The 22,694-nt window shown below is 43.5% G+C and overlaps 2 protein-coding genes across 3 annotated transcripts in view; one reads left to right on the forward strand and one right to left on the reverse strand.

The window, feature by feature from the left end:
* Position 1: 1 nt before the first annotated feature.
* Positions 2 to 10,522, reverse strand: trmt1l (tRNA methyltransferase 1-like; the record flags this gene model as incomplete). The annotated part of the gene is made up of 16 exons (XM_080833715.1): positions 2 to 408; positions 701 to 827; positions 2,981 to 3,046; positions 3,165 to 3,331; positions 4,668 to 4,746; positions 5,106 to 5,296; positions 5,779 to 5,991; positions 6,252 to 6,495; positions 6,623 to 6,702; positions 6,927 to 7,047; positions 7,152 to 7,308; positions 8,696 to 8,760; positions 8,890 to 9,003; positions 9,089 to 9,151; positions 9,629 to 9,763; positions 10,462 to 10,522. 16 exons carry the CDS (start codon positions 10,520 to 10,522, stop codon positions 201 to 203), a joined length of 2,091 nt encoding a protein of 696 aa, XP_080689841.1. The 3' UTR covers positions 2 to 200.
* A 508-nt stretch (positions 10,523 to 11,030) lies between these two features.
* Positions 11,031 to 22,694, forward strand: part of swt1 (SWT1 RNA endoribonuclease homolog) — a gene marked incomplete at its 3' end in the record, with an annotated part of 61,150 nt that continues 49,486 nt past the window's right edge. For both annotated transcript variants that reach the window (XM_080832140.1, XM_080832139.1), the window contains exons 1-5: positions 11,031 to 11,103; positions 11,550 to 11,917; positions 12,264 to 12,328; positions 15,560 to 17,477; positions 17,884 to 17,949. In XM_080832140.1, coding sequence (XP_080688266.1) covers positions 11,840 to 11,917; positions 12,264 to 12,328; positions 15,560 to 17,477; positions 17,884 to 17,949 — 2,127 coding nt within the window. In that variant the 5' untranslated portion in view covers positions 11,031 to 11,103; positions 11,550 to 11,839. The remainder of the gene's footprint in view (positions 11,104 to 11,549; positions 11,918 to 12,263; positions 12,329 to 15,559; positions 17,478 to 17,883; positions 17,950 to 22,694) is intronic.

Raw genomic sequence — 22,694 nt, forward strand, 5'->3', positions numbered from 1 at the left:
CCTATTCACAAGCATAAGCCGATGTAAAAAAAAGAAAAAGAAAAACAAATGAAAACAAGAAATACAACCCCCACCATTCCGTGTGGAACCAGGAAGTAAACTCTGTGCAGTCAGAACCCTTCCACCTGCAGAAGAGCTGGATTCAGATGATGTGGAGTGGTAGGGGCTGGTCTTTGGCTCTGGATTTTTAAATGCGGGATTCAGTTCACCACTCTGCCAACCTCCTCTGTGGCTACCGGTATGCTGTGCCCACCAGACTGTGTGTTGCTGTAGGTGGGGACACTGTATTTGGTCAGGACTGCCTTGAATTGCTCTAGAGTGGCATCGGTGCGCACACCTGTGGGGTCAAAGTGAGTGCGGCTGACCCTGAAGCCGGCTTCCGTTAGGTACAGCAGGAACTTATTCAGCCTGGAGAAAAGGTGACACACACACACACACACACACACACACACACACACACACACACACACACACACACATTTTGTAAGCAAAGGTCAAATTAAATCCAAACTCATGTAATGCATTTGTCTTCCACTTCCACTGTCATTTTCTTCATTATAATCAGCAACCAATAAGCAAATTGGTCATTAGCACGTATTTTTCTCCAATAACATTAAATATTCAAAATAAATGTACAACAGAGTTTGGGCCTAAGTGTCTAGAGGTAAGGAGAGGGGAAAGATAAAAGTGTCAGTCATACTTGGGCATGTTCATGCCACGGATGCTGTGCCTGTGGATGCTGTAGTAAAATGGAGGGTGATCCAGAGATGCCTCCGTTTTCAGCTTCTTCATCACACTCCCAGAATCCTCTCCTGGCTTCCTCTTCCCTGAGTGACAGATCAAAAAGGAAACGGCACCTCATTTATTGTTTCCCAAAATAGAGCTGCAAGATTTCTGTGCTTTCAAGGTTAGTCTCGCTTCGCTGGTGACTGTCATGGCAATCTGGCAATGATGCAAATACCTTCAATATCACCTCGATTTGATGATGGAAAGAAAAACCTTGACACTGGGGGCATATTAGCAATTTGCTGTCACAGTCAGGCCCATCAATCCCAGAGAGAGCCCACTTCTACCGAGTCTACCTTTCACTAATTCCATTTAGCCTCTTTTCTCATATAGCCTTTTGAACACTCTGCAAGAATACCTAGGAATTGCTGAAACGGTTGAAGCCTTTAAACATGCACTTTCATACCTCTTTCATACCTCTTTGACCTCGCTTATTACTCACTGTAACATTTATTTGTTTACTCATTTGTGTCTCTTTACAAGTGTTTGTAACCCCTCCCAGCAGCTGTCTCTTAGTTTGACGATAACCGTGCTGAGCAGTCCTTGACAGTGCCGGTGTGGTTAGTACGTCATTGCCTGTTTTTACAAGTGTTTTTTGTTCTTTCTTACTGTGAGGCACATTGTGTTACCCAGTGGCGCAAAAAGTGGGTATGCGCTGTATGCGGCGCATAGAGGCGCCGCACCATGGGAGCGCCAAAGCGATGGTAAACAAAAAAAAAAAAAAAATGTTTGGGGAATTTTCTATGTAGCTGCTGTTGTGCGTTTCTAAATCATTTCTGCATTTCCTTAATGTTATATAACATTTTAGAGGACTAAACTGACTAGAGTAGGCGCCTCATCTCTTGAGATTCCATAATAGAATTTTGACATAGAAGAGGGAGAGTGAGCGCCGTGACCGCTCAACACACAAGCAGTTAGAACTAGGCTACGAGTAGTGAGTTGGATGGATGGAAGATGGATAAAGCAAAAAAGCTGTCAGGAGCTGAAAACAGAAAACGAAAGAGGGAAAAAGAGAAGACATGTCAGGGGATGCAACAGCAATTAAATAAGTGGATGGTGAAAGGCAACAGGTAGGTTTTAAGGTGACTTTACGTTTGTGCTTGGAGGCTTGCAAATAATGTTAACAGACTAGCTAGCAGGCTAGCTAGCGTTTGCTAACATAGAAATGTAGCAGCCAAAAGGGGCTTTATGGCTAGCTTAAGCCTCATCAATTAGGCTGAAGATAGCTACATTTAGATTTTGGTTAAACCCTACTGTACCAATCCCATGTATGACACATCTCAATTTTATAAAGGCAAAATAACAACTGGTAAATATAAAGTGGCAGACGGGCTCTGGTAGCATTCACAGTAACTAACAAGAAGCTGGAAACGTAACTCTGGTTACCATGGTTACCATTAGTTGTTCATGTTAGCTGTGCTGTCAAACATACAGGCTATCTGTTGGCATGGTGCAATACAAGAAAAATGGGCAAGGGAAAAGGCACGGCGTGTTATTATTTAGTAGCAACTAAAGAGCACTCTAGAATATTTTGGCAGCAGCATTGTTACACATCATCACCTTAAAAGATCTTTATTTGTAGAATTACTTTTGTGTTTTAAGGCATTATTTTGCAATGGTTATCATTTTATTGTTAATGTTTGCAACTGTTTATTATTTGTAAACATTGTTACTATTATATATATATATTTGTGTGTGTGTGTACAGTATATACTGTATGCACCATAGGGCACCATTATGGTAGGCATGCAGTGGATGATATACTTTAAAATAAAGCTTTATTATTTAAAGCCCATACATGATGATGTCTGGCACACTTATTTATTTGTTTAAGGAAAAAAAAAAAAAAACGTGTGTGTGGGGGGGCGCCAAAATTGTTGCTGCATACCCCCCTGACATTGGTCAGTTGCACCCCTGGTGTTACCTCCGTGTATGAAATGTGCCGTACAAATAAAGTTTGATTTGATGATTTAACTAACAAGTTAACAATGACCAGTAATGACCAGCACATTAGACACTTGTCCACTTCAGATGGAAAAATGTACATGTATCACAATTACATTTTAACACATCTTGGGAAATGTATCCTCTGAGTATGGAAACTGTACACTCAGTTGCAGTTACAACCATACTGAACTGAGCTGATGAGATGACTGGATTACATGAGCTGCCATGTTACCCTTCCACCAGTTACCTGATTGGTCAGCTGTGTCAGTCTCCTCCACTTTCTGGAGAGTCTTTATGACCACGCCACACTCAACTGCAGAGAGAGGACCATAAACACCATTAATATCACACACCCTCAACACACAAGCATACAGACACATATACACGCAAAGTACATATTCCTTCACATACACACACACACACACGCTCACCCTGGTTGCCGAGGCCTGGCGTGCCGGTGGCAGAGAAGGACTTGACGGTGGTGCAGTCGGCCTCACAGATGAGGTTCTTCAGTAGCGGCTGCAGGTCCTCCATGCTGTGCTGCACTGCAGCTACAAGCATACGCCTCAAGAAGCCTGTGTTAAACAAGGGGCCTGACCTTCAACCACACACACACACACACACACACACACACACACACACACACACACACACACACACACACACACACACACACACACACACACACACACATCATTATATTACATGCCGTACTTGGCCAGACGTGTGTATGCTGTACGTAGATGTCTTTTAATAATCCAAGTCAATGGTTAAGTTCTAAGCCCCATATCACACTGCCTGTGTTGCATGGTGGCTGCGTTATCTGTTGATTTAAGGTTAACAGGTTAAAGCACTGCCAGCGTGAGATGCGCGTCTGAGCCGCGACTCAACCCGGCTGCAGCCGCGAGTCACTTCGAATTTTGGCGTGGAGCCTTATTTTGACGCTTGAGGTATGCAGTTCCCAGCAGAAAAAAAACAGTACAAAAAATGTGATGGTCAGATTGACATCATACCAACAACATTACAAAATAAAATGGATGTGTTAAAAAAAAAAAAAAAAAAAAATAATGTTTAATTACAAAATCGATTTAAAATCGATTTTGTAATTAAACATTTTTTTTTTTTTTTTTTTTTAACACATCCATTTTATGTTGAAATGCAAGCTGCATCGACTATTGCATTGCTCATAAAAAGTCAAAATTGTGACCATTAAAAGCTTTTTCTCTAATATAGCAAATTCATCTGTTGATTTTCTATCAAATACAAAGTAGGAATTACCTTCTCTATTTTTTATTAGAGAAAAAGCTTTTCCTTGTCACAATTTTGACTCTCTATGAACAATCCAATAATCGATGCAGCTTGCATTTCAACATAAAATGGATGTGTAAAAAAAAAAAAAAAAAAGGTTTTTTTTTGTTTTTTTTTTTATTACAAAATCGATTATGAACTTTTCTGGATCGAGAGAGAATCGTTTAGAGAGAATCGAGGAAAATCGAATAATCGATTTTCCCCCCCACCCCTTATAATTACATTATATTGATAAGTTAACAGAACATTAGGTGAAGGACAGTATTTTTCCATTGCACTCACTCTGGTCTTCACTTTTCTGACGACTTTCTGACCATGATACCAAACTGATGTGCATTGACGGCCATTATCAAAGGCAAACTCAATCCAGACAGATAGGGCTGGCAGTAGCAGAGTCCCAGCAGAAACTTCTGCGGTGTGAATACATACTACATGCAACAGAGCCGCAACAAAGCCGCAGCAGTTTCACAAGGCAGCAGTCATGCACACATAACAAGGGGGTGTGCATCGGGCCTAATACCTTTCTGTCTGAATGAATGCAAAGCAGATGGCATTGACCCGTACTTCCATTTGCACTGATGATGTTTGCAATGTCTAATTTGCTTGTTGAAAAGGCTCACACTCACCACAGAGGGCCCAGCTCCACGGCTGTTTTGCCAGGCATGCTCCCGTGGCACTGGCATGGCAGCTGCCTGTAGAGGCTCTCTGCTGACGGGCATTGGAGATAACCAAGGGAGACGGGCAAAAGAGTGAGAAAAAGACATGACAATCAGTCAAGTTTAAGGTTGAGACATTCATCCCTTAACCTCAGGCTGCCACCTGGTGGCATTAGAGGGAATGGCACTGAGATGTGGGCTCGCAGCTGCAGTGTTGTTTCGCCAACTTTCTTTTGGGATGTACATATTGGCAAAAATTCCCCTTCCATTTATCACTTCGCTGCAACATAAAATACCTCTCATGCCAAATAGAACACAAAGCAGGCTATAGGCATGCAAATTTCACCACAGAAACCCATTACGTTCGCACACAGACACACCCACACACAGATTCACACCCTTGCTTACCCTCCACCATGCTGCCGGGCTTGAGGAAGACCCTCTCCTCACACCACTGGCAGTGCAGCAGCTGTCGGAGCCTCTTGGCGGACTCGTCTGCCTGGGTGGGCCCCCTGAGCACGCGCACCACCACCAGCACAAAGTGCTCCAGTGCCACGGCCAGCAGCACCTCTATGCCCTTATTACAGCGGGCTGCCGCCCTGCCACAGACAAGCAACACAGTCAGGAGTTTATGTCCACATGTACAACAACTGGCATAGAATATACATGCTATTATTTTAATAGGGGGTAGTGTTTCATTCCAAATGCTCTGAGGTATTCTGCTATTCTAGTCTAATACAGTTATTGTCTAATTCAAATTGTGCCTCACGGTCCACTGACTTTCTGTTCTGCAATATTTCCTTCGATGTTGTTGGCAGGCTGGACGGTCATGTTTACACAAACACACATATTCACACACATCATTTTGCAACTCTGTAGCACTCTGTAGTTTCATAATGACTACCAAAAAAGCAATTTTCTTCAGAGCAGATTTGTCAGTCTTCAACTGAGAACACACTTTGATTCCACCAGCTGCTGAGCTCTCGGAAGTGCCTATAACCTTCACCTTCACTCCTCCATACACAGATGCAAAGACACACACCTAAGGGATAAAGACACACACACACACACACACACACACCTTGCTACTGATGCTACGACCATGCGCGCAGCCAGCTCTCTGTAGTACTCAGTGCGGACAATCTGGCAGCCATAGTGGCGCAGCGTGACGTTGAGGGACTTGGAGTAGAGCGAGCCGGTGTCTGTGGACGTCACTGACACAATCCCAAGATTCCGCACATTCCGGAAGGCTGCATCCAGATAGTTCACTGATGTACCGAATGGATCCAGGTGTCTGAGGGGATCAAAGAAAACAAAGAGGTTAGGGGGAAAATAAGCTGGTGCCAAGGAACATTCCTGAATAACTTAAAACCCCTGAGACGAGCTTGAACATGTTTGTTTTGAAGCTAGCTGTTTTTAATGGGTCAGCTCAAAAACAAAACCAGATACACACTCTTCTCGGACTTACATAAACTGGCACTTATTCCTAGATGGCTTGAACCCATACACATCTTAAATATTTTTGCATTCTCTCCCCATCTCTCTCTTGCTCACATGTAGTCGAAGGCCCGCAGATGCATGATGACGTTGGCGTCCATCTTGACCACCTCCACCGTGGCAATGGGCGTGTCTGCGTCGCCCTGTCCCTCAGCCGCCCGCAGGGTCCTAGAGCCATCCACACGGATGTGGTTGAGCTGGCAGTTCTCCTTGATCATTTTGACGCATGGCTCGCTGATGTCATTTATGGTGACCTTCACCGCTCCCCGCAGGTGCTTGGCCCACTGGAGGCCCATGATGCCTGGCGGGGGTGGGGGGGTCAGGACAGGATGTCAGTCAGGGCTATTATTCTCCAGCTGAGGTTCAGAGAGCAGTTACTTTTTTGCAGCAGTTATCAACTCATATATGTGTGTGTGTGGAGGGTGTACCTGTGGCTCCAAACGCATCCAAACACTCTACTGGACCCCTGTCCTCTGCTAAAACTGCCAGTGAGCAGAACACAAGCTGCCTGTAACACACACACACACACACACACACACACACACACACACACACACACACACACACACACACACACACACACACACAGACACACACACACACACACACACACACACACACGTCAACCACTGTGCCAGTTGGTGGCACTAGTGATATTAGAGGATCACTTACATATTACTTACCAGAAAGAATATGCACGCATGTATGTGTGTCATTGCATTTGACCCTTACCGGTTGGTTTTCATCTTGCGGTTGAAGTAGGTGTCGGTCTTCTGCGGTGTGGAGTGATTGGGTAGCAGCTGGACATTAGTGCCCAACTCCTTCATGATCTCATAGGCCTGACCTGCACGGACTAGACAGAGAGAAGAACACAAGGTTTAGGTGGTTTGGGTGTATATACAGTATGTAATATAATGATCTAATGTGTGTGTGTGTGTGTGTGTGTGTGTGTCCTACCAGGCTCCTCCTCCATCATGTCTGGGTTTTGTGAGTAGCTGGCCTCTGTCTCTCCCTTGTTGATGTGCCGCTTCAGGTGGCTGATCATGTCTGTTTTGCGTGCGATCGTCACAGAGCACACCACACAGTGGTAGTGGGCCACCAGCCGGCCAGCAGCCTACACACACACACACACACACCACACACACACACACACACACACACACACACACACACACACACACACACACACACACACACACACACACACACACACACACACACACACACACACACACACACACACACACACACACACACACACACACACACACACACACACACACACACACACACACACACACACACACACACACAGATGTATGTGAAAAACTAATAACTTTATGGAGTCAAGGCAAATACTATATGAGAAGAGTTCATGGAACTAGTCACCTGGTGGTCACATCTAAAACTTGTAAGGGTCAGAACAGATCTGTACACAGCACACAACACTGATGGAACACTGTCCTCTCTCACCATCTACTGGTAAGACAGCTGCAGTACCTACTCACTCAATCATTCATAATGACAAGAAATAACTACAAAGGTCACCATAAAATCTATTCATATCAAATGTATTGTGCCCTTCGAACATAAAAAGAGTATAAAGTACAAAATAATAAAAATAAATGGGTTACGTTACACCAACCCTTGGGTTCAAACTACTCATCAAAAGCCCAAATATGGCTAACAAACCCCTAAAAATAGCTCACTTTTATGCATTGGTCAGTATGGATGATGATGACAACATCCCTAAGATCCTTAAGAGCATGAAGGTCTGACCGTACATCTGATTCCTCCTGACTGGATATCAGAGAGGCCAGTGCTCACTAATTAAAGCCAAAACGGTTCTTGCCAAAGAAGCTCCAGTAACTCCTTATCCAAACAAATGCTTGTGCTAGATCCAAATACTTCTTAAGTTGCAGCTCTCTGATCAATTGAGCGCTCCACTGGCCAAGACTAGCTATGGCTAGAAACAAGACTAGCTATGGCTAGAAACACAAGACTAGCTATGGCTAATTCTCAGTGTGTAATGGTGTATTCTACAGGTTCTTGTAAGAGGCCAATTTTTCCACTGCTGGGACATGCTCTAAGTGCATGCCCCCCTCATGGCTCCTTTCATGCATCCAATCAGAGAACGAGGTTGGGAATGCTCGTGTTCAGGGGTAGTCAGTGGTGGCAACAGTGCAGCAGTGGACTTGAGAATGACATGAGAGAGATGCCCTATTGTTTTTCTGTTGATTACCTGTAATTATGTGCGTTCATATACCTAACCTCAGATACCCATTTTCACACACACACACACACACACTCACACACACCATCTCCATTTCATTAATTACATTAAACATTCTTACAATAAACTCTCTATCTTTTGCGCCATTTTCGTGAGGTATGCCACAGCCCTATTAGCTAATCAGTCATTCTCCAGCACATCATGAACACATCTCTTGGGTTCTCAGAGATGCAGGTAAATACAACTGCCTGCTGTCACTTGTGACTACCTGATCAGCACCCAGACTGGGGCGTAGCTGGCGGCAGGGCAGGTGACAGATGCACATCTTCTGACCTATGAGAGGGGAAGAGAGGAGTAGGGTCAAAGTTGAAGGGTTAGAGATTAACAACAAATGTGTTCATAGAACCAGACACAGAGTAACTACTCTGCTGGCAATTTACATATTTTTAATAATTTGCATACTCTCAAACTCCACGTAAACCTTCCAGTGCAGGTTCTGTAAATGACGCCTGAGCTTGTGGCTGTAGCAAGCCTTAAACTTCTCCTCAGGGCACAGGGGACAGGACTTCCTCCCAGCTGCAGAAAGAAACAGGTTGTCCATGAGGTCGTCATTACACCTAATCAAATATAAAAGTAAAACTGGAAACTGATCTGAACCCACCTCCATTCAAGTCCACCAGCTTCTCTAGACCCTCCAGCGTGGTCTGAATGGAAATGTGTTTCTCTGTGACAAACAAACAGGCAATATATCAAGGTCGCTTCGCTCTACAGTGAAAGCACACGTAATATGGTGAGGGCAGTGGGAGGACAGGCCCTGTGCTAGTGGATTTTTCATGAGTTTAATGAGATGGCATGCAGTTTCATATGAGAAGCTAGCAATAAAAACATCTTCAAATTGTCAGTGCAGACACACTAGTCGACACAGAGAGATAACACAAATACTATAATGTAGAGATGAAGACTTGTGTGAAATACTCTTCATCCATCCATCCATCACCCTAATATGTATCCATATACAGTAAAGTTGAGTGGAGATGGAGATGGAGGAGGCCCTTTTTCAGTGACAGTCTTTATCATATTAGCTTGACACAGGTATATTGATGTAAAGATGCTGGATGCTCACAGGAGGTGATAAGCGTCTTTTTGTATGCACTCTTTACATATCACTGAGTCAGAGAGGGAATCATTCAGAGAGTGATACCTGGGCCAACGGGGACAGATGTCTGACCGTCACTGCCCTCTGGCTCCACGATGTCGCAGGACGCAGCAGCCCTGGTCACTGTCTGTCCGTTCGTCTCTTCGGTAGCATCAGGCTCTGCCTGCAAGTCTCCGTCGACTGCCACGTAAAACGCATTAGGTAGTGATGAGTATAATGCACATGATCACCACGACGGGCTTGCACTAGACCACTAAGAGTTAAACGGCGACAGTAATTATAATAATTACAATTTCAGTCCAGCTCATTTGCTGCTGCAAGTGACATTGCAGCAAACGAGTGATAAATAATGCAAACTGAATGGAAGTATTCTTCCCACAAGTTATCGACAGCCCTCACTCTTTTTTACCATGTACTCAAAACATACCAGAGAGGTCTATTTTCACTCAAAGCAGAACGTTCCTTTTTATCTTTCTAAGGCATGTCTCTCCAAAATTCTTGACGTTGATCAATAAAGCCTACGGCCCTGTGGTGGAGCTCCGCGGTAAGGCCGTTTGCTCTAACAGGGTCAGATAGAGTAAGTCCATGTCAATACTATAATCATTACGTAAAGATAAGTGCATTCAACCGTTACATTTTAACAGTACATAATGATAAAATCGCCTCAGGTCGCTTCCTCACATGTTAATAAGAATATTTACAACTGGGTCCTGTGGTGGAGCTCCGTGAGGAGGCCCATATTTACTTCAGCAGTTAAAAAGTCGCGCTTGAAGTAAGTCTTTGCCAGACTAAATCTATCACAGGAAAACCCATATTTTTTCGAAATTTATTCCGTGATTATTTTATGCTAAATCGACACCTAATTATAGTTCCCTTGCCTCGATCATCGGCGTCCTCCTGGTGTAGTTGTCCAACGTCCTCTTCCTTGAGCTCCGCCATTTTACCCAACTACCGTAAACTCCGTACAGCTGCTCCCTGTTGCTACCGCTTAGTGCTGGTTACGGACATGACGTAGCCTACGTTAAATATGGTAGTTTTATCAACTTTTGCAATTTTGTCAAAATATATTTTCCTATATTTACTTTTGAATATGTCTTAATATAATATTCTTTTAAAAGTTTAGGCTTTTTGACAGGGAATCATGTAGAATACATCAGCAAAAACAGTCTAGCCTTTTTTATTTAAATCAGTCAGAGAGTTAATCCTTTACTCGAGAAACATACGGTCAAATTGTTTCGCAAAAATGTACATCACGGAGAGAGAGAGGGAGAGAAAGAGAGAGAGAGAGAGAGAGAGAGAGAGAGAGAGAGAGAGAGAGAGAGAGAGAGAGAGAGAGAGAGAGAGAGAGAGAGAGAGAGTAAGTTACTAACAGACTACATATCCCACAAGCCCGCTCAGCTTCCGTTCCACGCACACTTACTTGTCACTTACTGTCTTCCTAGTCATAGGACGTTTCTCTTTGGTTCCATGTGACAAATACTATCTTAACACATTTGCCGCTGTCACTCTCGCTCCGGTGGGTGAGTGTTCAACTTCTATTAACAAAGGATACATTTCTGGTGTATTGTCATTATTGTTACGGCAGTCGGGAAAGATATCTCCAAAGCAACACAATAAAACAAGACATTGATACCCATGTTGCTTTTATAATGAATGATTTTGTTTGTGCTAAGCTAATTCAGTTGCACTTTGCTTGTCAACCTAATGGTACTTAGCTAGCAACGATATTTAATTTATTTTAGGCACTGCCATTACACAACTGAGGTAATCTTGCTGTACAGTTTGAAATTGTTGAACACGTGTGTTTCTATTAAAACATGGTACTGTGTTAGCTTTTACACGAGAGACTGAAGTTGACTTATGGTTCACAAATGTCCCTAAGTAAATGGCTTATCTATTTATCTATCTAATATCATGTCAGTGAAACCAAAGCAAACCTAATATTTGTGTCTGGTCTCTCATTTAGAGTGAAATACAGAGGACCACTGCTTGTCCCGCTAACAGCACCTTGTGTGGCAAGAAAACACCTGGAGGAAGACTCTTCTTGTATGCCAGAGTGTTGCACTACTTGTTGCACTACCGTTGCTACCGTTACGTGCTCTTCATTGAGTCCACCTCCTCAGTTTCCAGGCCATACTCCTTGAGTGGACAACATTTCCTGTTTTGAATAGAAAAGTAGAATATATTTTACATTGAGGGGGGAGGTAACAGTACCTCTCAGATTTAGTAGGTGTTGCCCCAGGGCAGGCTAGGAAGATGTCAAAGAAGAAGAAGCACAAAAAGTCGAGGCACAGAACATCTTCACCAGAGAAGGAGGGTGAGGACAGTGCAAAGGTGAGCACAATAATCAGCTTATAAATCACACATTAATCACAGAAAATAAAACTCTTTTGCTTTTCAATTGTTAAGAAAGGGGGGTTATTAATAGTCTAATGCAAACAATCTGGGTTGTTGGGAGGGTTGGTCGTGGGCATGATTCATGATACTTCTCAAAGCAAATTACCTACACATAAGCAGTGTAAATGTTACTGACAGTTAAATCCCTGAAACACAACTGAAAGTATTTGAAACACCTTTGAGAAATACCATAATTTATACCCCTAAACCGGTGCAAAAATGCTTCAAATGAAAAATATGTATGAAATGTAAATTAATGTAACAATGTTTTTTGTGAGTGCAGAAACAGAGGAGAGTGGCCTATGAGAAAAGGAAAGAGGGTGATTACGAGCATGGCAGACCATCCAGGTGAGTGCAGCGTATACTCTCCCCAGTGCTTGTCTATCAGTGTCCATCACTCAGACTCTGCCCTTTCACAGCTAGCCAGAGCAAGCTGCAACCATCTAAAATGGCATGCGCTGCAACAATCTAAAATTGCTGCAGTATGTTTGTCCAATACAGACAGCTTAAGCATCAGCTGTCTTCTTTGCTGACATGTTTATCTCAACCCTTATCAGTTTATACTTTCCATCCCCATCAAGGCCATGCTGTTATGGTGATGACTGCAGGTATAGGATGGGATTTTTCTGTATGTATCAGAGAACTCGCACTGTAAATCCCGTCATCAAACCTAGAGGCTCCAGGTTTTTTCAGAACTCATGACAGTGGTCACTTGAGGCCAGACAAACACAGAAAACCTCAGCCAGTGCAGTCAAGCCTCAAGGTTAAACGGTTTACTTACTGGCTCGACAAAGAAGGCTTATCAATATGCAGGCCTTTTCTCAGTCACTAGGGCCTTATACATGTGCCACTGAGATCAGATCAGTTTATCGTATCGTATTCGCGTGTAGGTGTGAAGATTTTCAAGGGAAACGGCTCTTGTCGTTACCTGTATACATGTGCAAAATGTGAAGCTGTTACATTGCCTCGGGCATGCGCAAAGACCACGGAGATGTGCTCCCACCTGGTTTGTTTACTAACAACATCAACGTGGATCCGCATCGGGCACAGGCAGTGTAGTGGCTTAAAGTTCCCTTCTTTCTATCAGCATATAGTTCTTAATATTTTCTTTGAATAACCACTCTCGGATGGAAAGAAAACGAGTCTACGCGTGGATGTGTTTCAACAACGGTAGAAAACTGTGTTTGCTCCGTCTTTTACTGGACTCATAATTATATGACAGTGGTATTAGTTACAGTTGAGACACCCGAAATAACTTGCATGCGCAGCAATCCTGAGACGTGATTTTTAGTTTGCACATGAATAATAACGTCTACTTTGATCCCAGGAAATTTGAGCACATAACCCATCTCCCTTACGGAGATATTGGCGAAAGTTAACCTACTTCATTGCAAACGTCTAGTTTTTCAAACGTGTCTAGTTTTTGTGCAGTAGTGAATAGAGTCTCAGTCTACTACAACATACATAGCATATCATGTTTGTAGAAAATGATTAAGGTGCAACAAATGCCAATAAGCATATTTAAATGAAATGATTCACATTGCAAGCAAAATGGTGCGGCTGGAGCACAGGGAGGGACAACGGTGACGCAGTTTGGATGTAGCGACAAACATTTATGTGCTGTAACAAACAGTGTTAACCAGTATGTGAGTAACGTAGCTTTTATTAAAACATAGCGTGTGTAATGTGTAGCTATTTCATTCCGTTTATTAACCTTTCCGGCTGTCTGTATTACTAGCCAGCAGCAGACGTAAAGGAAAGGGAGCATTTTACTCCCCGGCAATCTCTCTACAAACTTCCATATAGACGCGGGATCAGCAGAGGAAAATCTACTTTCCTTTTGGGAGAAACCAGGCCAGTCGTTCCCACGACTACAGCACCTTGCAAAACGAATTATATGCGTTCCAGCAACAGGTGCTGCGAGTGAGCGCTCCTTCAGTGCAGCAGGCCACGTTATAGAAGCCAGGCGCTCTCGCCTGAATCCTGACACTGTAGATGCTATTTTATTCCTGCATAGTGCTAAGACAAATTCTAAATAGAACGAAGGTTAGGCATATCAGCAGAGGTATATTTTGGTTACATTAGGATGGCTACGTTTATAGCTTGCGTTTTGGGCGCACCACAATGCCAAGAAGTTTGTCGCGACTGTAATGGCATATTTCATTGTGGGGGTGATTGATAGCTTAAGGCTTACGAGACACTGTGTTTTCCGATGTTTTACTGAGTCCTCTCTGTCTCTATCACACACACACACACACACACACACACACACACACACACACACACACACACACACACACTAACGGAAGCAAAAAAGGTTTAAATTAAGTGACATCCCTCAAATGTCGCGTCTCCCGCAAACCTGCAAGCTATGAGTCAGCTGTCAGTATTGGAAGAAGCCTTAACATCTCGAAGATGAAACTTCCTGGGTTATTTTGTTTCGTTAGGCTATTAGTTATACTTTAAAACAGCCAGTCACATTGTAGCCTACCACTCATGGAATAAGGAATTTCAAAGAGATGATGGAGTGAACTTTCTAGCCTCTAACTTTCTAGCCTCCTGTCACCGTCTCCCCCCAGTCACGCACGGCCTCCCCCATGACACATCGGCCTGATTTGACCCGCCCTTTTCTAAGCCGAACGAACGTGGTAAACCACCTCTCTCGAAAGCTTCAGACGATCGGCGGAAAAACTAACGGTTTACATCTAGACCCCTTATACATGAGGCAATTGTAACACGTTCGCGAGTTTCTATCGTGGTAGAAGCGATGTAACAGCTTTACATTGACGCATGTATAAGGGGCTACTGTCACGTTTTGGGTGGAATGCTAGGATATCTTGGGAACAACATGTGCTGATAGTAAAATTACACTTTTGTAAATGTATTGTCCTTGGACACTGTTTTTTCCCTACAGTTTATCTCATGGATTTAGAAACTGTAACACTGTACCTCAATGGAATACAATAACTAACTGTTTTGGCCCATGTTTGATTTACAGAGTGGCTATTGAAACCAGGGCTGGACTGACAAAGCCGCAAAATGTCTATCGAATCAAATGCTAAACATAATATTATCAACAAAACATGTTATATAATCTATACTGTCCCACTTTCTGTAGTTAAAGAGAACATCTTTAGTAACTCAGCTGATTTCTTGTTGTGCATATATCCAAAAAGACCAAATGAAACTGGACCCTTCTGTAGAACAAATGTTTATGTTTATGTTTAATACCTGCATCCGTCCATCCCATTCAATTCTGTGGACAGACAAACTATTTCTTGAGGTTGATACAGATAAATAGATACAGTTTTATTTTGCTTTTCAAGAGACAAGTGGAGGGTGCACCTTCTCCTACATAGACATGAGACCAGAAGAAGAAAGAAGAAGTGAGAAATAAGAAACCACGAGGGTGGGGGGATTTTCCACACGTACTAACCACATTGGCCCTGTTAAGGCCTGCTCATATGGCCTACTGTGTCAGCTTTGCCTTTGATCAATAGATAATGTTCTATTGTTTAGGACAGTATTTGTATTTGTAGTATTTAGTATTGCATTGGGCCTGACCCCTCTGTATTTCAGTTCTGATGACAGGAAAAGGAAAGCAGATAATAGGGACAAGACCTCGCCCCCACCAAGAAGATCCAGTCCAGACAGAGGCCGTGAGCTAAAAAAGCCTGTCTACCGTTTAGCAACCTCAGCAGAGAAAAAAGACAGAAGAAAAGAGGAAGAAGGGAGAGAGGCAAAGATAGAACACCTCCGGACGAATGAAGAGAAACTGGGAGAAAAGAGACATAAGACATCCCGTAGAGAAAGCCTCTCTTTGACCTCTGAGAGAAGCCGGTCTCGATCGCACAGAACCTCATCTCCACAGGCCAGCAAAGCCAACCTGCCCCACGCACAGGGACGAAGCACCGCGATTGGGGTCAGAGCACGTCATAGCACTCCCCCCAGCCCGCCGAAAGGTGTAACTCTTGATCTGAAGGAGCAGAGGAAGAAGTTAGTGAAAAGGAGATCAGAAGGGGAACTTCCTGCTAAGACCGCCAGGAGTACCCCGGTCCCACAGCGGCAGGCAGAGGAGCTGAGGCAGGAGAGAAAGAAGCTGGTGGAGAGAAGGAGCTCCACTGAAGAGGTCAAGGCAAACCCCCCCTCAACAAAGCAGGATAGATGGGTCCAACCACAGGATAAAGGGGTCCAACCGCAGGATAAAGAGGTCCAACCGCAGGTAAGAAAGAAGCTGGTGGAGAGAAGGAGTTTCACTGAAGAGGTCAAGGCAAACCCCCCCTCAACAAAGCAGGATAGAGGGGTCCAACCACAGGATAAAGGGGTCCAACCGCAGGATAAAGGGGTCCAACCGCAGGATAGAGGAGTTCAACCGCAGGATAGAGGGGTTCAACCGCAGGATAGAGGGGTCCAACCGCAGGATAAAGGGGTCCAACAAGGGAATACCCAGAGTAGTGGCACAGCAGGGTCTCATTCAGCCAGTGTCATTGGCTCAGCTAGGCCAGGCTCAGGTTCAGCATTGCAGAGGGCTCCAAGGACTCAGCCCTCAGGCACACAGAATCATGCTCCACCCAAACCACAGCCCTCCGTCAGCTTCAGGATCGGCAAGAAGCCCAAAGCTCTATCACCATGGACGGACATCTGGGACCAGACTGACCAGAGCACGGCCCAGTCTGCTGCTCCTTCTAAACCCCTCTCTGCAACAACGACACACCACGCTACTCCATCTAAACCACTCTCTACAACAACGACACACCACGCTACTCCATCTAAACCACTCTCTACAACAACGACACACCACGCCACTCCATCTAAACCCCTCTCTACAACAACGACACACCACGCTACTCCATCTAAACCACTCTCTACAACAACGACACACCACGCCACTCCATCTAAACCCCTCTCTACAACAACGACACACCACGTTACACCATTTATACCCCGCTCTACAACAAGAGCAGGCCAGGCTACTCCATCTAAACCCCTCTCTACAACAACAGCACGCCACGTGACTCCTTCTAAACCCCTCTCTACAAGAACAGCAGGCCAGGCTGCTGCTATGCCTGAACCCCTCTCCACAACAAGAGCTACTCGGGTTGCTGCTTTGCCTGAACCCCTCTCCACATCAAGAGCTGCTCGGGCTGCTGCCTCGGCTGAACCCCTCTCCACAACAAGAGCTGCTTGGGCTGCTGCCTCGGCTGAACCCCTCTCCACAACAAGAGCTGCTCAGGCTTCTGTTTCGCCTGAACCCTTTTCCACAACAAGAGCTGCTCAGGCTGCTGCTTCGCCTGAACCCCTTTCCACAACAACAGCTGCTTGGGCTGTAAAGCAGACATCCCCAATGTGCAGGCCTCAGCAGCACGAGGAGGAGAATAATGTTCCACAAAGGTTCCATTCTGTCGCTGCATCTTTCAGTACACCTGTATGTCTCCCTGAGCAATCACAGGTGATGCCCACCATCCTGTCGAGCCGCCCTTCAGCCTGGAGCTCACAGGTAAACATCCCCACCTGAGGCAGCATGTGAACAAGAGATTCTGCTCTGATCTTGGCTAACAATCAGTGTGTGTGTGTACTAGCTGACCTCACTCAAACACCCCCTCTTGTCAGTCGTGTCAAAAGTGTTTAACGTCGGCACTGTGAATATTACATATCAAAATTTGTACATTTTCCTGATCTCCACTAAGTATCTATTTTCCACCTTCCCATATTTTCTTCAGGTAAATAATTGGGGAAGTCAATAACGATTGTAGCTTTAATGGAAAATTCCATGAGAATGGATGACATCACAAGACTGGTTGTCTTGGAATCAGCAGTGATCACATAAAGGGGAAAAGAGAATACACACCCTTTGCTTAAACTTTTTATTTATCAGTCATGACAGTAATGTTTCTTATTTTCAGGCAGGGCCATCTTTTGTATTTATTTTACCAGAGAAGAACCATGACGTGGGTGACAATGATCAAGAGGTAAGTTGCTTATTTTTCTTTAAATTTATTTATTGTAATTTCTAATTGATTTTATATAAAATGACATTCATTTTGCTCAAAAACACTGTAGGAAAATTAAGTACAAGTCGGAGAAGGCGTGTTCTAATGAGAGAGTGGTTAGGCGGCCCTCTTATACTGTTGTGCGAGTGACATATCGAAAGTGATTTTCCAACTTGCTTCGGGTTGGTCCTCTTTTCGTTGCTAGGCCGTCTCCATCCTTGCCCCTTGTCTGACCCCGTGACGTGTCTAACGTTCAGACAGTTGTTGACAAAAATTGTCTGCTCGACAGTCTTTGATTAGCTATTTGACAGTTTTTGATCTGGAAACTTCAAAGGTCTCAACTGCCTCTACCAGACCTGCCAACATGTACGCATTTTGCGTACCTGGCACGCATTTTGACATCAAAGTACGCTGGTACGAGTTGATGGTCCAAAAGTACGCAAAACCTAAAAAATATATATCTTTTTTTTTAAGAACGCATAACGCTCAATAATGCATTGCCGGTTTCAATGGGTTCAAACTTCACAGTCTGTCTCGAGTCACCAATGCGTACATAGGCAGCTGCAGCAGAGCAAGAAGCAGAAGAGGAGTTTGACCAATCACAGACCCCCTGCCGTTACTATCCCCTGTATGACCATCGAAATCAGAGAATACTAGGTTACTCTGCGGTCAGAGGAATCAACCGCTGTTTAGGTGTCAGTTAGCGATTTTTCATTCATGAATACTTACCTATCTCTCCCTTCCCGACCACATCTGGCCAATTCTTCAAGTGAGGACATTAAAAAAAAATCACTTAAAGGTAAACTAACGAGTAATGTAGAGATAAGACGTTAAAAATGTATTTAATTTTAGCCCAACGATGTTAACCATGTGGTTTTCGTGTTCGCCATCGATTTAAAATGGCAAATACATCTAAGTGTCTTGGCTGTGTTATAAATGGTTTGACTTTACGCTTTTGGGGTTTTTTCAACTACTTATTTTAGACAAACTCTTGTAGTATGTTACCATGGCAGAACCACCGGATAAAATAAAAAGATCGCAAAAAATCATTGATAGTTACCGGGAGAGATGGCCATGCCTCCGTTCTTTTAGACATCCCCACCATGCTTTCTGCACAGTGTGCAATGTCATTATTGACATCAGTCACCAAGGAGCAACAGGTAACGAACACAGTGAGATGCATATTATCAGAAAATCATAGGCCTATCTGTCAAGTTCATGCTAGAGGTCCGCGGCAGCCTTCTACGTACAGTGTCCACACGTGCTTACGCACAGCTGTTGTCATTTCACAGTGTAAAAGGCTATATGTTTCTAATACAAATAATAGGCTAATGATAATAGCAGACATCCAAAGTCTACCGGAAGTTCCGGGAGTCTCCCGCATATTGATAACCACTCCCTGATGCCCTCAAATGACTTAAAATCTCCCTGAATCTAGAGCGAGCGACGTGCTCCAAACCGTGTTAGCATCTGTGTAGCGCGCTCACGATAGAGAGGGAGAGGGACTGCGTGTGTGAGGCAGTGTGCGTGTGTGCCTCAGGAGCATCCTGATTGGCCTGTTTCGGTAAGTAGAATGATATTATGCTTTTATAACTTTTAGGGACCACAACAGTAATACGTAGGCCTAGGGGGGGAATACCTCCCTGAAATGACTTTTTGCAGGTTGGGATGTCTGTAATAGCCTAAAAAACTCTTCCACTGACTAGAATTGAATTAAATAATAAAGAAGCAAACACAGCGCCATCATTTGGTCTTAGCAGTTGTCTAGTCCTGGTATCACATGTAATTGGGCTTGCATTCAAACATCAGACGTGGGGAGAAAAAAGAATGATGAAGCATGACACTTGATAGGTATGAGGTAGGGAAAAAATACAACATGACCATTGTGTGAGAAGTTCCTAAGGAGCCTAGAGTGAAATAACATCCCAGGCAACAAATTTGTTGTCACAGTTATCACTTATAACTGTTATCACAGTCTTTTTATTTTATTTCATTAGGCCTTCTAAAGTGGTTCAGAACTGCATTATGTATTAGCTCAGAATGTCGTCGATTGGTTCAATAATGCAACAACAGCATTATAACTAATAAAATGAAGGCCACAAAATCTTGTCGCGCCGCACCGCACCGCGTCGCACCGGGGTGGTACTCAAACACATTTTCCAATGTTGGCAGGTCTGCTCTACACTTCCTGTGCACCTGTTGTTCTAGGGGTCCCCCCGCCTCTGCACTTTTCCTATGTACAACTGATACTGTCTACTATTTTAATATTTTCTATGCACACTACAAACTGACTACTCTTAATATTCTTACAACACTCACTCCGACCCAAACCAGGAAACAATTCCGAAAGGAAAAACTTACATTCAGAAAACCATCTTCACTGATCGAGAGGGTTACAACTATAAATTGAACCTGCTTTCTAACCTCAAATGGACTGTTGGAGTTCTAACTTTTCTAGGCAGTAGATCTCTCATTGTGGAATTCTGAAACTGGTCATAATACATTTGGAATAACAACATACATCACAAAGTTCTAGAATCGGAAAGATTGAGTGGAAAAGGAAAGTGTAGTGGAACCAGTGGCGGACCTTGTCATTTGGGGGCCTAAGGCGAACATAGCCAGGGGCCCTCTTCATCCGTCCTTTTAATGCAAAAAAAAAAAAGGGCCACCTCAAAGCAGGGGCGGACTGGGGGAAAAAAGTGGCCCGGGAGTTGTCTGTCAGAGCGGCCCACTTAATATGCGGAGCGTTGCCCGCTCAATGTATGCAAAATACCCATACACTTAACATAATTTTGGATGATTACAAAGAAATAACATTATATACAGTACTGTGCAAAAGTTTTAGGCAGGTGTGAAAAAATGCTGTAAACTAAGAATGCTTTAAAAAATGGAAGTGTTAACAGTTTATTTTCATCAATTCTTCATAAATTAACAAAATGCAGTGAAGGAACAGAAGAAATTTCTAAATTAAATCAATATTTGGTGTGACCACCCTTTGCCTTCAAAATAGCATAAATTCTTCCAGATACACTTGCGCATAGTTTTTGAAGGAACTCGTCTGGTAAATTGTTCCAAACATCTTGGAGAACTAACCACAGATCTTCTGTGGATGTAGGCTTCCTAAAATTCTTCTGTCTATTCATGTAAACCCAGACAGACTCGATGATGTAGAGATCAGGGCTCTGTGGGGGTCATACCATCACTTGCAGGACTCTCTGTTCTTCTTTAAGCTGAAGATAGTTGTTAATGACATTGGCTGTATGTTTGGGGTTATGTTCCTGCTGCAGAATACATTTGGTGCCAATCATACGCCTCCCTGATGGTATTGCATGATGGATTAGTATCTGCCTGTATTTCTCAGCATTGAGGACACCATTCATCCTGACCAAATCTCCAACTCCACATGCAGAAATGCAGCCCCAAACTTGAAAGGAACCTCTACCATGCTTCACTGTTGCCTGCAGACTCTCATTATTGTACCTCTCTCCAGCCCTTTGGCGAACAAACTGCCTTCTTCTACAGCCAAATATTTCTAATTTTGACTCATCAGTCCAGAGCACCTTCTGCCATGTTTCTGCACCCCAGTTTCTATGTTTTCGTGCTTAGTTCAGTCACTTGGCCTTGTTTCCTTGTCGGGGTAGAGCTTTTTGGCTGCAACTCTTCCATGAAGACCACTTCTGGCCAGACTTCCCCGGACAGTAAATGTCTGTACCTGGGTACCACTGGTTTCTGCCAGTTCTGAGCTGATGCCACTGCTTGAAATCTTCCGATTTCAAAGGTAAATAAGCTTGATGTGTTTTTCATCAGCTGCATTAAGTTTCCTTGGCTGACCACTGCGTCTACGATCCTCAACGTCTTCTTCAAAAGAGCTTGAACTGCACATTTTGAAACCCCTGTCTGCTTTGAAATCTTTGTCTGGGAGAGACCCTGCTGATGCAGTATAACTACGTTGTGTCTTGTTGCTTTGCTCAGTCTTACCATGTAAATGGATACAAAATAAACATTTACTGTTTACATTTTTCAAAGCATTCTTAGTTCATAGCATTTTTTCACACCTGCCTAAAACTTTTGCACAGTACTGTATGTTTTTTAATAACATTTGGATCCACAAATTTGCCTGGATGGACACATGGAATAAAATGATACTGGCTATTGTAACACTCCAAGGTGGGTTTAGTTTGCTAGATGAATATGCTTAACTCTGGGCTAGTATCAGATGGTTAGGCCTATATGTATAACTACAGAGCCTTTAGGAATAAATGTCAGCAGAGAAAGAGTACACAATTTTTTTGATAATGATTAGGGCGACCTACATTAAGCAATATCAATTTTTTTGTACGCTGATTAACTCATACAGCAATACCTTTTTGTATAGTAGATGGCAGCACACAATCAAAATGTTTCCCCTCTACCTACATAGCTACAGTACCTAGTTATATGGAAGAAAGTTGCATTCAGGAGCCTTCATAAGCAAACATGATTTGGCTCCACATCAAATTATCCCACTTTTTCATTATCCACATGTCTCAAATGTTGTATGATGCAACATAGCTTTACAGGACACATAAAATATGTCCAGTAACAACGTAAAGAAGGGGGCAACATATAAGACAAAACCAACTATATTTATTGACTGATCTCGAAAGTATTGGCTTACAAAAGCTAAATAAGTCTTCACAAAGAAAGTAACTCAGTGTTAGGGCAAAAAGCGAACATTCACACTG

The sequence above is a fragment of the Sprattus sprattus genome (genome assembly GCF_963457725.1).
Source record: "Sprattus sprattus genome assembly, chromosome: 2".
NCBI classification, from domain to species: Eukaryota; Metazoa; Chordata; class Actinopteri; order Clupeiformes; family Clupeidae; genus Sprattus; species Sprattus sprattus.